General features: G+C 40.0%; 1 protein-coding gene across 1 annotated transcript in view; it reads left to right on the top strand.

Moving 5' to 3' along the window:
- LOC126426852 (dnaJ homolog subfamily C member 11) overlaps positions 1-14,749 on the top strand; it is a 133,899-nt gene that overhangs the window by 47,547 nt on the left and 71,603 nt on the right. The window contains exons 5-6 of the mRNA XM_050088873.1: positions 7,396-7,566; positions 12,290-12,435. Of these exons, the coding sequence (XP_049944830.1) occupies positions 7,396-7,566; positions 12,290-12,435 (317 nt within the window). The remainder of the gene's footprint in view (positions 1-7,395; positions 7,567-12,289; positions 12,436-14,749) is intronic.

The following is a 14,749-nucleotide window of genomic DNA, read 5'->3' as shown; positions in this document are numbered from 1 at the left end:
ATAGCTAGAGGCCAGTGGCGTACTTACGCTTTTGTGCTACAATGTTGTCGACACTGACTGTGAGGTATGAAGGGAACGAACCGGGGTGCGTCAGCTGCTAATTCTACACAGCCAATTAGAGAGCAATGGGCAGGCTGTGTGTGTCTGGAAGCAAGTGGCACTGCTATTGCATGGCAGCAGTATAGAAGTGAAATCCAACATGTATTTGAATAGAAACCGCTGTGTTCTCAGGTCCCACAGTAACCACAAACTCAGAAATCGCAACATATTTTAAGAAACAGCCAGATATTTGTGACTATGATGATAATGATTAAAAATAGTGACACCAAAGACAATAGGATTGGTAAGCCAAAAATATAAATAAGAAAATTGTGTAAAATTAATGTAAAACATTTCTTTTTATTTATTTTCTTTTTCCTGTTTTATCGAAATGAAGACAACCAATCAGTGGCATAGATTTAAAATAGGTATAATGTTAACTTTGTAGGCAGATACTTCGTCAGTAAAACAGTTTGTAATTTTGATTAGTCAGAATATGTTACAAATAAATTTTTCTCAGTACTTTCCACTGTTTTTGCCAGCACGTTATTAACTTTAAAACATGCAACATTCCAACCTAACCTAGATCTTGGGCTGTGCTACAGGTCAGTCTGTCATCACAACCAACATTTCAAGGCAGGAGGAATTGACAGATTAATATCACACTCCAGCAGTCTTTATCACTAAATACACATTAGAAAACTTTGGGATATAGGATGGCTTAAACAAGGTGAGAATGGAATTTTCATTATGCACTCACAGTGTACTTAACATTTATTTATCATCCCTTACAGATCACGTAATGGCTTCAATGGCACATTTTGCACACTTGTGTTACGAAATATGGCTCTTTTAAGCTGCAAGTTCTTCAAGAGTCATCTTGAATCTTCACAGTTATGTCTTCTGGATGTGGAGGGCTACGTAGAGAAGCCAGTAATCGAAATGGGAACTTGTTTGGGAAATCACGAGAATTATTAAACTTTTATACTGCTACTAATTACTAGCAATATAATTCACTTTATACAACTGCTAATATTTCTGGTAATTTAAGCAGTTGAGTGATGGGAGGTGGTTTCACACTTTGCATAAACAATGTCATTACGTTCATTCACAAACTTAGAAACTAACCTTAGTTCTGACGAAGACGATGTAAAGATGCTGTGGCATCTCTTGCAGTTCTGTCAATATTTTGAATTACCGCTATATCGAGTGACTGGAAATGCGGTTCAGATACCTGTGAACGTAATGTGGTTACAATTCGTATTGTAAACAGAATTGTTATGGTCCTGTGTGGTAACTAGTGGTATGATTCTCAACATCACACTATCAATATTTTCACACCTGTTCCATTAATTCAGAATTAAAGCCAAAGGAAGAACATAGGTAAAATGTAGATGCTACTGAGTGTGGGCAAGCGTGTAACAGCTGAGGAAAAATCGTTGGAAATATTAATACATTTCATGTAACTTTTTGTCAGTTGGGTTATTGAAATGTTAACCTTAGGTGCTGAAAAGTAATCACCTATACACACAAGAACATATTTCTTGAGTGTATTTACATAGTTCACTTCTTACTTGCGACTTATGACAGTGCAACATCTACCAGAGATAAATAACGGAAATCGCGTAAAGCGCAGAAATAGCAGAAGTCACAGAATTTGCACAAATTGCAGAATAACATTAGTGGAGTGCGGAGGGATAAAAGTTGTGAAATCGTTAACTGCTGTTTTTAACTCTGACAAATTGCAATTACGAAAAAGTTGCTTTTACGGAAGTCACTGATCTCGGAAAATCGAAGTTTAGCCGTCCATCCCTATTGCACATGATGGTGTCGCCGTATGTGTTTCTGTGGAATCTTATGTGCCAAAACGTGTGACTGAGTTGCAAGAAGGATCATCAGAAGAAAGTGAGGAGGAGAACACAGATACCATCCCATCTACCCTTCAGGAGATATTTTCACCTTTGGACTGTTTAGAATGATTTGCTTCAACATATGACATCACTGTTGGGTTTACAGATGCTATGGTTACAAGTGGTTGTGAAATTACAAGATATTTTTGTTCCTGCAAATGTCAACGAACCATACTTAAATTTTTTCCAACCAAATAGTGTTATTTGTGAGTACTTGTAGTTTTACAACCTAACATCTCGATTGAGCTAATTACCAATCTGCTTATACAAAGAGCCTGACACTAATGTAAAGTAATTGATACTGTAGTGTATTATGCATTACTGTACTACTGTACATGTATACAAATTAAAATCTATGTTTTTCACTTAACACGAACTCTTGATTCACGGTAGCTTCAGAGTTGTGTTATAAAGGTTATACTGTATATGATATTTACAAGAACCAAACCAAAAGGAAAAAATAAGAATGTAAACATGCTACTGCTTGACCATAATGTTGTCTATCATTCTGTTTGGTTGTTGTCCCATTTGAATTGACCTCAGAGTGACCTCTGGCCAATCAGCATTATTGCAAATGCTGGATGTACAATAATAATGGATGTGTGCTAATTAGGTTGAGACAATGTGCATTAGTATTGAGCAGATCGAAAATGTTGGAAATTGTGGTACTGTTTGCGCGTAGTATTGGCAATATCGTTGCCATTCGTTCACATCAGTGGGCTTAATTTTGTTTTTTCTGTTGTGTTTTTATCTGCTAAAATGAGTTCAAGGTAAGAAGAAAGGTCAGACGAGAAATTAAGAACTATTTTTGTGAGATGTTGTTCACTAAATACACACAGCACCACTCTGCGGCTCCAGGAGAAGATGTTCTTTAAACACAGCTTTTGATGCTGATTTTACACCCACCGTAATATTTTTGCATTAAAGTAGAGCAATTACCACAGCAGCAATGTTTCATTCGTCTGACCTAATGAACCAGATAGATACTGCAAGATATTATTATACATTTTTATTGAACAGTCAATGGAGAAAGTCAGTAGTGCCACTCAAGAATGTTCACCATATATGGGCTACTTAAGCCAGTTGCATCAAATGATGAGCTGCAGTCACATGAAGTTGCATTTTATTTATGTCATACGACAAGCTCAGATCGGGAATGCGTGCTCAAGTACATGAATGTGTGGAGATAAATTTGTAGCTAATAGATGATAAGTTAGGTGTATACACTTTCCTATAACTGGAAGAAATCCTTGCTCTTTCACTAATTTTCAGGTTAGTTTAACCAAACGATGAGAAACGTTGAATTCATGAACTATATTTTCTCTTGACCATGAGTCAGGGAGCAAACTTAAAATTTTAACTATTTCCTCTTTAGATATCACTGAACATTTAATTATTAATTTCTCTATTAAGCTCAAATATACGGTGTCAAATGATGCTGGTGGTAGCTTTTCTTCTTCTTTAGAAATAATAATGGTATCTGTATTATTAAAGCATGATTCCAAGTCTTTTTTTTATTTTGTCTGAAATTTATTGTACCTTATTTTCAATAGCTCTTTTCTTTTTCTGCTACTTAATTTTATTATTTTCGAAGCAGGAGGTACATCTAACTTAGAACAAGCAAAATCCAGTATGTTAACAGCTTCCTCATTAGGACTATAAATGTCATTAACTAGGTTACATGATTCTGGTTCTGGATTCACAACAAATATTTTTCAGTAACAATTTGGGCACAGGGAATTTCCAGGAACCACATTATATTTCACTTGGGTAGCTGTTTCACTCTCACATAACAAGGACAAATGTTCAAGTTTTATTTTCCTCAAACTTTTAGTAATAGGCTTTTTATGAACTTTAAGTGGATCACAGCACTTACTTCCAAAAATGTGGTTGTACTTCAGACTGTATTTTTTCTCATGATTCTCACACACTGATGTTGCAGAAGAACATACTCGAAATTTAAACAAAATTTGTCTAACTTCATCAAAGTCATTGATATTTTTCAAGTTTTTTGGAACAGAACCATAAACTGTTTTGTGACACACTTCACTTGCTATCTGTCCAACAGAGCACTGTTCATCCATATTATTGCATTACAGTTAGTCTCTCAAAAGTAATTACAAATTACACACTGAACAAAGCTCATAACACCTTCTACACTCTCAATGAAGTATGTACATCCACTCCAACAGAAATGTCAGAACAGACTGACTACATCAATGCCACATCCAGCAATAATGTACTTCTACAATGCCACACCCACCAATAATGTACTTCTTTATTGGCAATAAACCTAAACGTAAATGGGCATTTTTATTACCATAGAACAAAAGCAAAAGCTCCCATTGTTTAATATTTCATTATTAAAAATAAATAAACTAAATGAATATTGGGTGATAGTGTTAACTAAATACATGTCACAATTAAATTTTATTACAATGAAACAATAAACTATTTAAATAGGCAACAGCCACAAGATCAGTTGTAGAGTGATATGAATTATTTCTTCATTTTCAAAAGTTCTTATCTTTGTTCAGTCACATATCAATGTTGAAATTTTTACAGTACATTGCTATCATATAGGTGTACAAACTGTGCAAAATCATGTTTCTTATATTTTGTCCCACCTGAGATAACTAACTTCAAACTTTACAAAAAATTAAAATTTTCAAATTTCAAAAACGTATAAAAAATTAAGGAAACATTTTTAAGTGTTCTTGCTCTATATGAGGCTAGTAGTGTATGATACCTAACTATAGGAAAAATAGATTCTCATAAATCACTCCTTGTTTGTTATTTTCGGGCCTAAATAATTTATTTTTGAAAATTTGGATACCAAACTTTGGAGGTCATTTTGACTGGTTATTTTTGAATTTAGGTTATGTTGTGTAATAGACAATATTTTAAAGGACACTTTTCTAAAAAAACAATGACGTCAATTGCAATGTTGTAACTTAACCCAGTGCAGAGATATTCAAATTTTCGCTAATGTCTCCAGACTGAAGAATCATCGCGCGTGTAGAAATAAAAATGGCCGTCATCCAGTAAAGCTGCAAGGTAAATTATTTTAAAAACTGTTTTGAATTTCTCAAATATAGGGCAATCACACATAAAAAAATTGAAATATTTAAAAATGGTCAAGCAACTATCACTGGACCACTTCATATGGATTGATCCTATATGAATTTAAACCATTAACTTTTTCTAATTTTTTTTTTGCGCTACTTGACAGTGCTATTGCTATTGGCCCACTACATCACGTCCTATGCCCTGACTATCTGCTATCGTCAGCTGGTGAGATCACGTGACATGAGCTATGATTTACAGGCAAAAGCACCTCACAATCTCGATTTCAGTACTTCGGAAGCTACAGTGCTGTATTTGGTGGAATTCGTATTTATACTTTTACCATACAAAACTATGCTTACAGGGATTGTTGATTGTGTTTTCCATAGTGATAATGAAGTAAGTGATTTATCTTTTGGATATTCACATTCTGAAAAACCACAAGCATTCGTCCAAAGTGAAACTAGTTCTGAAAGTAGTAGCAAAAGTGACAATAATGAGTGGGACTTGGATATTTAGTACTTAAAAATCAGGAAATTATTTATTTTTATGTTTTAAAAATACTTGGAGTATGTAATAAAAATATTTATTTATAATTCAGTTTATTTATGTGAATCTAAATAATATGTAGTACTCAAATGCAGTTTATCCTATGCGTCACTGATTGCTAAAGAATTACAATAGCCGATGTGGCCGTGCGGTTCTAGGCGCTTCAGTTTGGAACCGCGTGACCGCTACTATGGTTGCAGGTTCGAATCCTGCCTTGGGCGTGGATGTGTGTGATGTCCTTAGGTTAGTTAGGTTTAAGTAGTTCTAAGTTCTAGGGGACTGATGACCACAGATGTTAAGTCCCATAGTGCTCAGAGCCATTTGAACCATTTGAATTACAATACATTGTGAGATTCATCTTAGTGTTGTTCATGACAAATGATGCAGGATCTGTTTATTAACAGTAAAACATTGTCAAACTTGCATTGCTTTATTAGATAATCATGCAGTCATCATGTAGTTCGTAGTTGTCATTTCTTGGCAGTAAGCAGAAAACATTTCTTCAAAGTCAGCTCATCGTGTTTTAATTCCTGACAGTGACATTCTGAAGAACAGAAATTTATGTAATTGCAGAAAAAATGTTTCTGATATGTATTTGCAGAAAAGGAAAAAAAAAACACACATTTATCTATAAAATCTGAGCCCTAAAAAACGATGATTGTGCACTGGCCCATTTGAAATGTGTTTGAAGTGCAACATAGACAGCAAAGTGAATGGGACAGTAAAAGCTTGATGATAATTTTATCTTTTCCTCCATTGTTTACAGTGAGTTTTGTGAAAATTTGTTAAACAAATATAAATCAGGGGTAGCATGTGAACTAAGAATATATGGGCCCATTGTTTGGACTATGCAATTAGACAAATGCTTACGTGATAAAACAGTTGAGCAAAAGACAAAAGAGAACTAAAAGATGGTGATGTGTGATTTGAGCTACACCAGATGAGATAGGGACATAATTTGTGTTACTTATATAGATTGATTTTTGATCTTCGTGGTGTTCGTGCTTTTTCAACTCCTGCATTGTGGTCACGAGGTTAGTGGAAGAAAAAAAAACTTGTTCCACTGACTTCAGGACAAATGCTGCACAGCAACTGATACAACATTCTGCACAGTTACCTGGGTACTGTGTTCGTGGGTAACCATCAGTGAGTACCATCCCTGTCAGACTTCAGGCAAAAATGTGGGCTCATTTCACAATGCACATACTCCCAAATGAGAATAAAAAAGTCACAGAGAAGTGTGTTGTTTGTGATTTGAGAGGAGAAAGAAGTGAAAGTGCATAGCATTGTAAAGAATGTGATGTTGCTGTACATTTAGAAGACTGTTTCGAGGACTAAAGGCAACGGATCGCCACAGTGGCTATACCGGTTTCACGTCAGATCACCGAAGTTAAGCGCTGTCAGGCATGGCCGGCACTCGGACGGGTGACCGTCCGGGCCGCCGTGAGCTGTTGCCATTTTTCGGAGTGCACTCGGCCTCGTGATGCCAACTGAGGAGCTACTCGACCGAATAGTAGCCGCTCCGGTCAAAGAAAACCGTCGTAACGACCGAGAGAGCGGGGTGCTGACCACACGCCACTCCTATCCGCATCCATAACTGAGGATGACACGGTGGTCAGATGGTCCCGATGGGCCACTTGTGGCCTGAGACGATGCTGACGATGGAGTGGTTTTTTTTTTAGGAGTATCATTCCCAACAATCATAACAGCTGATATGTAAAACAATCCGATTTACACCAGCCTGTTGTATATTTAGATATCATCTCAGTACATTAAGTACGATGCAGAATTTATTTTGTACACTGCCAGAAATGTTACCCGTCTGTTGCAGAGAGCCAGGTTGGTTCCCCATGGTGGAGGTGTCGGGAATGAGCTTCTCGCAGTCGACGGAGGCGCCGATCACGCTGCGGGACACGGTGACGCTGTCGGGGCAGCTGGCGATGCACAACGGCACGGGGCAGGGCACGGTGGGCGCGACGTGCCGCCACCTGCTGTCCGACAGGTCCGTCTCGATGCCCGCCACTGCACTTCGGAGACCTGTGGCCGTTATTATCTTGCGTACCTTACAGTTCCGAAGGAATATATTCCCACCTCCGTGTCTGTGTTTGTCTAGTTGTCTACTTTTGAAAACTTATTCTGCACTCAGTCTCATAGGAGAAATATCTTCAAATAGCTGAAGAACGGGTATTATGGGAAATATTCCAATAATGTACACCAGGCAACTTTTAACAAATGTGAGCCGGCTGCTGTGGCCGAGTGTTTCTAGGCGCTTCAGTCCGGAAACGCACTGCTACTATGGTCGCAGGTTCGAATCGTGCTTCGGTCAAGGACGTGTGTGATGTCCTTAGGTTAGTTAGGTTTACGTAGTTTTAAGTTCTAGGGGACTGATGACCTCAGATGTTAAGTCCCATAGTGCTCGCGTTGTTGTTGTGGTCTTCAGTCCTGAGACTGGTTTGATGCAGCTCTCCATGCTACTCTATCCTGTGCAAGCTTCTTCATCTCCCAGTACTTACTGCAACCTACATCCTTCTGAATCTGCTTAGTGTATTCAGCTCTTGGTCTCCCTCTGATTTTTACCCTCCACACTGCCCTCCAATGCTAAATTTGTGATCCCTTGATGCCTCAAAACATGTCCTACCAACCGGTCCCTTCTTCTTGTCAAGTTGTGCCACAAACTCCTCTTCTCCCCAATTCTGTTCAATACCTCTTCATTAGTTACGTGATCTACCCACCTAATTTTTAACATTCTTCTCTAGCACCACATTTCGAAAGCTTCTATTCTCTTCTTGTCCAAACTATTTATCATCCACGTTTCACTTCCATACGTGGCTACACTTCATACAAATACTTTCAGAAACGACTTCCTGACACTTAAATCTATACTCGATGTTAACAAATTTCTCTTCTTCAGAAACACTTTCTTTGCCATTGCCAGTCTACATTTTATATCCTCTCTACTTCGACAGTCATCAGTTATTTTGCTCCCCAAATAGCAAAACTCCTTTACTACTTTAAGTGTCTCATTTCCTAATCTAATTCCCTCAGCATCACCCGACTTAATTCGACTACATTCCATTATCCTCGTTTTGCTTTTGTTGATGTTCATCTTATATCCTCCTTTCAAGACACTGTCCATTCCGTTCAGCTGCTCTTCCAAGTCCTTTGCTGTCTCTGACAATTACGATGTCATCGGCGAACCTTAACGTTTTAATTTCTTCTCCATAGTGCTCACAGCCATTTTTTAACAAATGCGACTTTTCCCACATTTATTATCAATAAAGACAATACAGTGTCCATCATAGTCTAACTCTGACAACGTGTGCATAACAGTAGTGACTCCAGTTTATGGAATATGTCTGGATGACAGAAGTTGAGGGATACTGCCTAACATCGTGTCAGACCTACGTTTGTCCAGCACAGTGAAGCAGCTTGACATGGCACAGACTCAACAAGTCGTTAGAAGTCCTCTGCAGACATATTTAGCTATGCTGCCTCAATAGACATCCGTAATGGGAAAGTCTACTAAGAAAGTTTAAAGAATAGGCTTTAAATAATAACTGTAGGAATATACAGCAATCTCCTACGTATCGTTTACATAGGGATTGTGAGTACAAGATTAGAATAATTATAGCACACGCAGAGGCATTCAACAATCATTCTTCCCACACTCCTTACATGAATGAAACGGGAAGAAACCTTAATAATAGAACATACCCTCTGCCATGCACTTCACGGTCGTTTGCAGAGTGTAGAAGTAGGAGTGATACTAGTGCAGGATTTTGTGCACGAACTGACCTGTCGATTGTATCCCGTAAATGTTCGACGGGATCCGTGTCAGACGATCTAGGCGACCGAGTCGTTCATTCACATTGCCCAGAATGTTTTTCAAACCATTCACAATGAATTGAGGTCAGTGACATGGTGCATTTTCATCAATAAAAAATTCCATTGTGTTTGGGAATGTGAAGTCCTTGAATGGCCACAAGTGGTCTCAATCTGTGTACATTTCCAGTCAGTTGGACCAAAGGAGTCCATTCCATGCAGAGACAGCCCACACCATTATAGAGCAATCACCAGCTTGCACAGTGCCTTGTTCACAACCTGGGTCCATGGCTTCACAGGGTCTGTGCCACACTCAAACCCTACCATCAGTTCTTATCAATTGAAATCTGGGCTCATCTAATTGGGCTGCTGTTTTCCAGTCATTTGGGGTCAAACTGCTGTGGTCGCAAGCACAGAACAGGCGTTACGGGTGATGTCATGCTGTTAGCAAGGACATTCTTGTCAGTTATCTGCTGCCATAGTCTATTAACACCAAATTTCGCCCTGCTGTTTTAATGGATATATTTGTCATAATTAGTCTGGAACCGAGCAACCGCTACGGTCGCAGGTTCGAATCCTGCCTCGGGCATGGATGTGTGTGATGTCCTTAGGTTAGTTAGGTTTAATTAGTTCTAAGTTCTAGGCGACTGATAACGTCAGAAGTTAAGTCGCATAGTACTGAGACCCATTTGAGCCATTTGTCGTAATTGATTCACACATTATTTCTTGCCTGTTATTGCTGACAACTCTATGCAAACGCCACTGCTCTCGGTCGTTAAGTGCATTATCTGTGGGGAGAGATAATGCCTGAAATTTGGTATGCTCCGCACACTCTCGACACAGTGGATCTCGGACTATTGAATTTCGTGGTGATTTCCCAAATGGAATGTCCCGTGCGTCTACCTCCAACTACAATTCTGCTTTCAAAGTCTGTTAATTTCTGTCGTGTGACTGTAATCACATCAAAAACCGTGTACGCAATACTACTGCAATCTGTGTATGTACCTATCGCTGTCCCGTGACTTTTGTCACCCATTTTCAAAATATACTTTGTGTACGACTATGTACACTGAGCCTCAGTTGACACAGAAATCATTATAGACTGAAAAACTTGTATTAACAACTCGGTTCACACATAAACTGAGATAATTGGACTGGAACTTAAAAGCGAGCAGCACTTGTGGTGGGAGAATGCTACAGCTGCCTGCCCTCTAGCAGTGCAGAGATTTACGTAGATTGTGTTTCTTGTGTTCGTTTTGTTAGTAACTCGTATCTTATTCCATTTAGTGTTAACTCAAATTGTGGAAAATAAACAACCCCCAGGCATCTCTGCATATTCATAAGGTGCCCTGTGAAAGGGTCAGTATAACTTTCTGAAACGCCCTGGAATGGCCTCTTGTGATGTAGTGGTGTGAGAAGAATAGGGAAACACCTCTTGCTGTGCAGTTTGCAGACCTATGAAGTAGGGACGTGCACAATGGAATGTAAAGTCTGTACCGTTGTTGAGGCATTATATGAAGGTGGACTGCACAGGCTACAAGTTTTTGTGGTCGCCATTACTTACACCGGCCACTACATACAAAATAAATTTATGCTGCTTCTTTATCTCACATGATTTTACCTCCATTATTGGATAATTACTATAGGAAGCTTAAACCAAGATTACAAAACACAAATGCCTTGTCATTTAGCTCTGTTTGTTTTCTATGAGTCTCCCTTGACAAGTGTCTTAGTGACAGGTGTCCCTCACGTCGAGGGTCTGTGGCCCACAGCAAATCTCTGAGGTGGGACGGCGTTTTCACTGAGTAACTTTTCCAACGAGCAGGTGTCTCCATGCACAGGAATTCAGCCCCCGTCACCCCTGCATTGTAGGTTATCTACGTCCAATTTCACTCTCGTGACGTGCACAAAAGAAACAAAACTTCCCGCGTAATATGCGGTCCAAAACAAACACTTAATAAAATAACAAAAGTGCTTGTTCGAGGTCACAACTATCCTTCATCAGTTAGAGAGACAGATGGAATAACACATCACTTTCCCCAAAATGATATGTTACCCTCAACAGCCACACACAATCTGGCAATCTCCCTTCCTTCATGCATCTATCCTCCAACTTTCCCCTCCACTCTGTTACATCCCGGAATACATTTTATCCCTTTATACGGTTCCACCTTGTTTAGATGTGGTACACACATTTAATATACGTTCTTAACACACTTCATTTAAAAATAAACAAATTTTGTGCTGTTAAAACACTATTTTAATAATCATCAATTTTTCCATTCACGGTACTAAGAAAACTACAAGTCCAAGTGAGAAAATGAATAGGATTTTTCGGAGGAAATTTAATGTAGTTTAATTTTCTATTTAAAAACCTTTTCACTTGGAGCCACAGTTTTCGAGTTATTAAAAATAAACATAACAAAGTGACTGTAATGCCCCACCCTTACGCTCACGTCCCACTGTGCAGGATTTTTATTATATTGTTGGTGGTACTTTCTCCTACTGCTGTACCAAAAATTTGTGATTACTCGAATTTTTCCCCCTTTTCAAACTCTTTTGGTGTTTGCTGACTGGGCTATATGCCATTTCCTAATCTTTTCATCTGGTGTACAACTTTTTCAGTAACAAGATCAAATAATAAGAACAGCAGTGCATCACCTCGTTGTACCCCAACTCGTACTTCCACTTTCTTTGACATTGCTCCTCAGTAAGTCTACTAATAGAGGCATCTTTCTCAGGTGTCAGATAACACTGACTGTAGGCATGTGTGGGGCATAACAGAGTGAGGGAAGGACTGTTTCACCATTCCACACCTGACTCCTTGCAGACATTCTTCTCACGTGACTACAGTACTCTCCAGTGTTAGTGGGAGGAGCTGACCTGTCGGGTGACTGTTGCAGGGGCTGGGTGGAGACGGAGGTCAGCATCGGGGGAGGACCGATGCTGTCGCTGCGGACGTTCCGGACGCTGAGCAAACGGACGTTCGCGAATGCCGGCTTGACCTTTCAGTCTACACCGCACGGCCTGAGGCCGGGCTTGGTCTTGAGTAAGTAGACGCAGCCGAGTGGCGGCAAACTCTGTCGCGGACGCTGCTGGCACTCCGAGTCTGAGGGACTCTGTGATTTCCTCGGTGCATATCATTTTTCCCACTGAATGAATGTAACTTTGAACTCTGGAAGTTGGTGACGAGTTGAGTGTAGGCTACTAGCTACACAGAAGGCTGTATGAGGAAAGACCGGAAAATAACGCGCAATAATTTTATTACTGTAAAGTTTAGAAGGTAACAAAACAAAAAAAATCACAAATGACCTTTTACCTTCTTTTCTACATAGTCACCAATGTTCTCGACACATTTCTTCCATCGTGGTATCAGTTACAGTATGCCCCGTTTGCAGAAGTCCATTTGGTCAAAACACGGCCATTTGCAGACTGCCGATTTCACTTCCACATCTGTCGCAAAGTGTCGGCCGGCCAGGAATTTCTCCGCAGGACCGAACAGGTGAAAGTCCGACGGTGCGAGATCCGGGCTGTACGGTGGATTCTGGAAGACCTCCCACCCACATTTCACCATTTTGTCACTAACGGGAGCAGCAACACGGGGTCGAGCAGTGTCGAGAAGGAGTTTGACACTGTCGGCCTTAATGTTGTGGAGTTTGTCACAGAGGGCACGACGCAACTGAAGTTTTAATGTAGACTGCAGCCGTCACTGTGTTCGCTTGTTCAGCAGAGTACAGCAGTAACACACTGTACATATCTCAGAACAGTGACATTTCGAGAGCAGAAAAGAAAACATATCTTATCCTCAGAGTAGTAGAGATGGGCAAAACTGTTCTTTTCAGAGATTGGATCAGAACTGTTCACTCCCTGAAATGAACTAGCTCTTTTTCATGACTCACCACTCATTCACAACAGAAAATAAATGGAAGGCACTTTGCCCTTTAAACTTGGTTTATTCCAGTACTATACCTGTATTTTGATCTTATTTGATCCTATTTTGAAGTAACACAGATAATGAGTAAGAATTTTGTATTGTTTATTGAAATTTCCACGATATAACAAAGTTTTTGATTATTGATTTATTTTGCACTATCGTGGTTTTTTGGGTGATCGGAAAATGTTGTAACTTGAGATTTACATTAACAATATATTTGGCTATAATGTATTAAAATTTCATTAACCTCGTACAAATACATCGCAAGCCATATATTTTGAAAGTGAACGTTTCCTTCCGAAGACGCCTAAAATCGCAAAATCCGTACTACAATAAGAAAAAAATATATAAATTTGACTGTAAGACCAAAGTGCTGCATATAGCCTTCCGCAGAATAAAACAAGGAAAATATTGGTGTATCACTTTTGCTATATGTTTATCGGTTCGCTCGTAATTAAAGTGTAAATTCGAGTGACCATAATAAAAAATCCTATAGTAAGAGGAGCCGTCAGGAACCTAATCTGATCAGTTTAAACAAATAAAAATAAAATAAAAACAAAGGATGTATACATAACATAATTATGTAATATACATAGCGGTATTAGTACGAAGAACAATATCCAGTAGAGACGAACTCCGATGCAGAGGCGCTGAGTCAAGCAGGTGGAGCCGCGAGCTGTACTACTGCGTGAGCTAAGACCGCAGAGAGCAGAGTGACACCTGAGTTGCTTTGCTCAACGCTCTGGCTAGAGTCGAGAACGGTGGGGTGAGCGTTGAGCGGGCGAGTTCCGAGGGTGGGGGGAGCGGTGAGCGGCCACCAGTCACCCGCTCCGAGCCAAATCGTCCGTTCTCTTGCGAGCAGGTTGTTGCAAGTAGTTCTTATGTTCTCCGCTAGGAGGCTCTCTGTCCTGTTGCTCGCATCAACCGCCCAGAGGGCAGGACGTGCGACTGAAACGATCGCCGACGGAGTGCTATGCGAAGTTAAGGTGCGCCAGACACTGCACGCGGCAGAGGAAGCACAGAGGGGGCACGGCATATGTGAAACACAAAATCCAATGGGGCACTGCACAATGCAGGCAGCCAAGGCAGAAGCAGGGCAGAGGCCGGCGCCGGCTGTGTTGTGTGGCGTGCTGTGTGCTCTGACCGGCAGAGGCCCCGCTGACCTGCTCCGACTCTCTCTCTCTCTCTCTCTCTCTCTCTCTCTCTCTCTCTCTCTCTCTCTCTCTCTGCTGTGGGAAACGTTTGGAGCTACCGTTCTTTTTTTCTGAATCACTGATTGTTCACTCCTTTGAAAGATTCAACTCTATGAATTAGTTCAGGAGCGGATCCCCCATCTCTACAGAGTAGACAAAGAAATTGTTGTTCTTCCAGCTGATAAGGGCAAAGCCATGGTTCTCCAGTGCAATGACTAAGATTGGAAAATGCTTGA

The sequence above is a fragment of the Schistocerca serialis genome, chromosome 11, assembly GCF_023864345.2.
Source record: "Schistocerca serialis cubense isolate TAMUIC-IGC-003099 chromosome 11, iqSchSeri2.2, whole genome shotgun sequence".
NCBI lineage: Eukaryota > Metazoa > Arthropoda > Insecta > Orthoptera > Acrididae > Schistocerca > Schistocerca serialis.
This window is presented reverse-complemented; position numbering and strand designations above follow the sequence as displayed.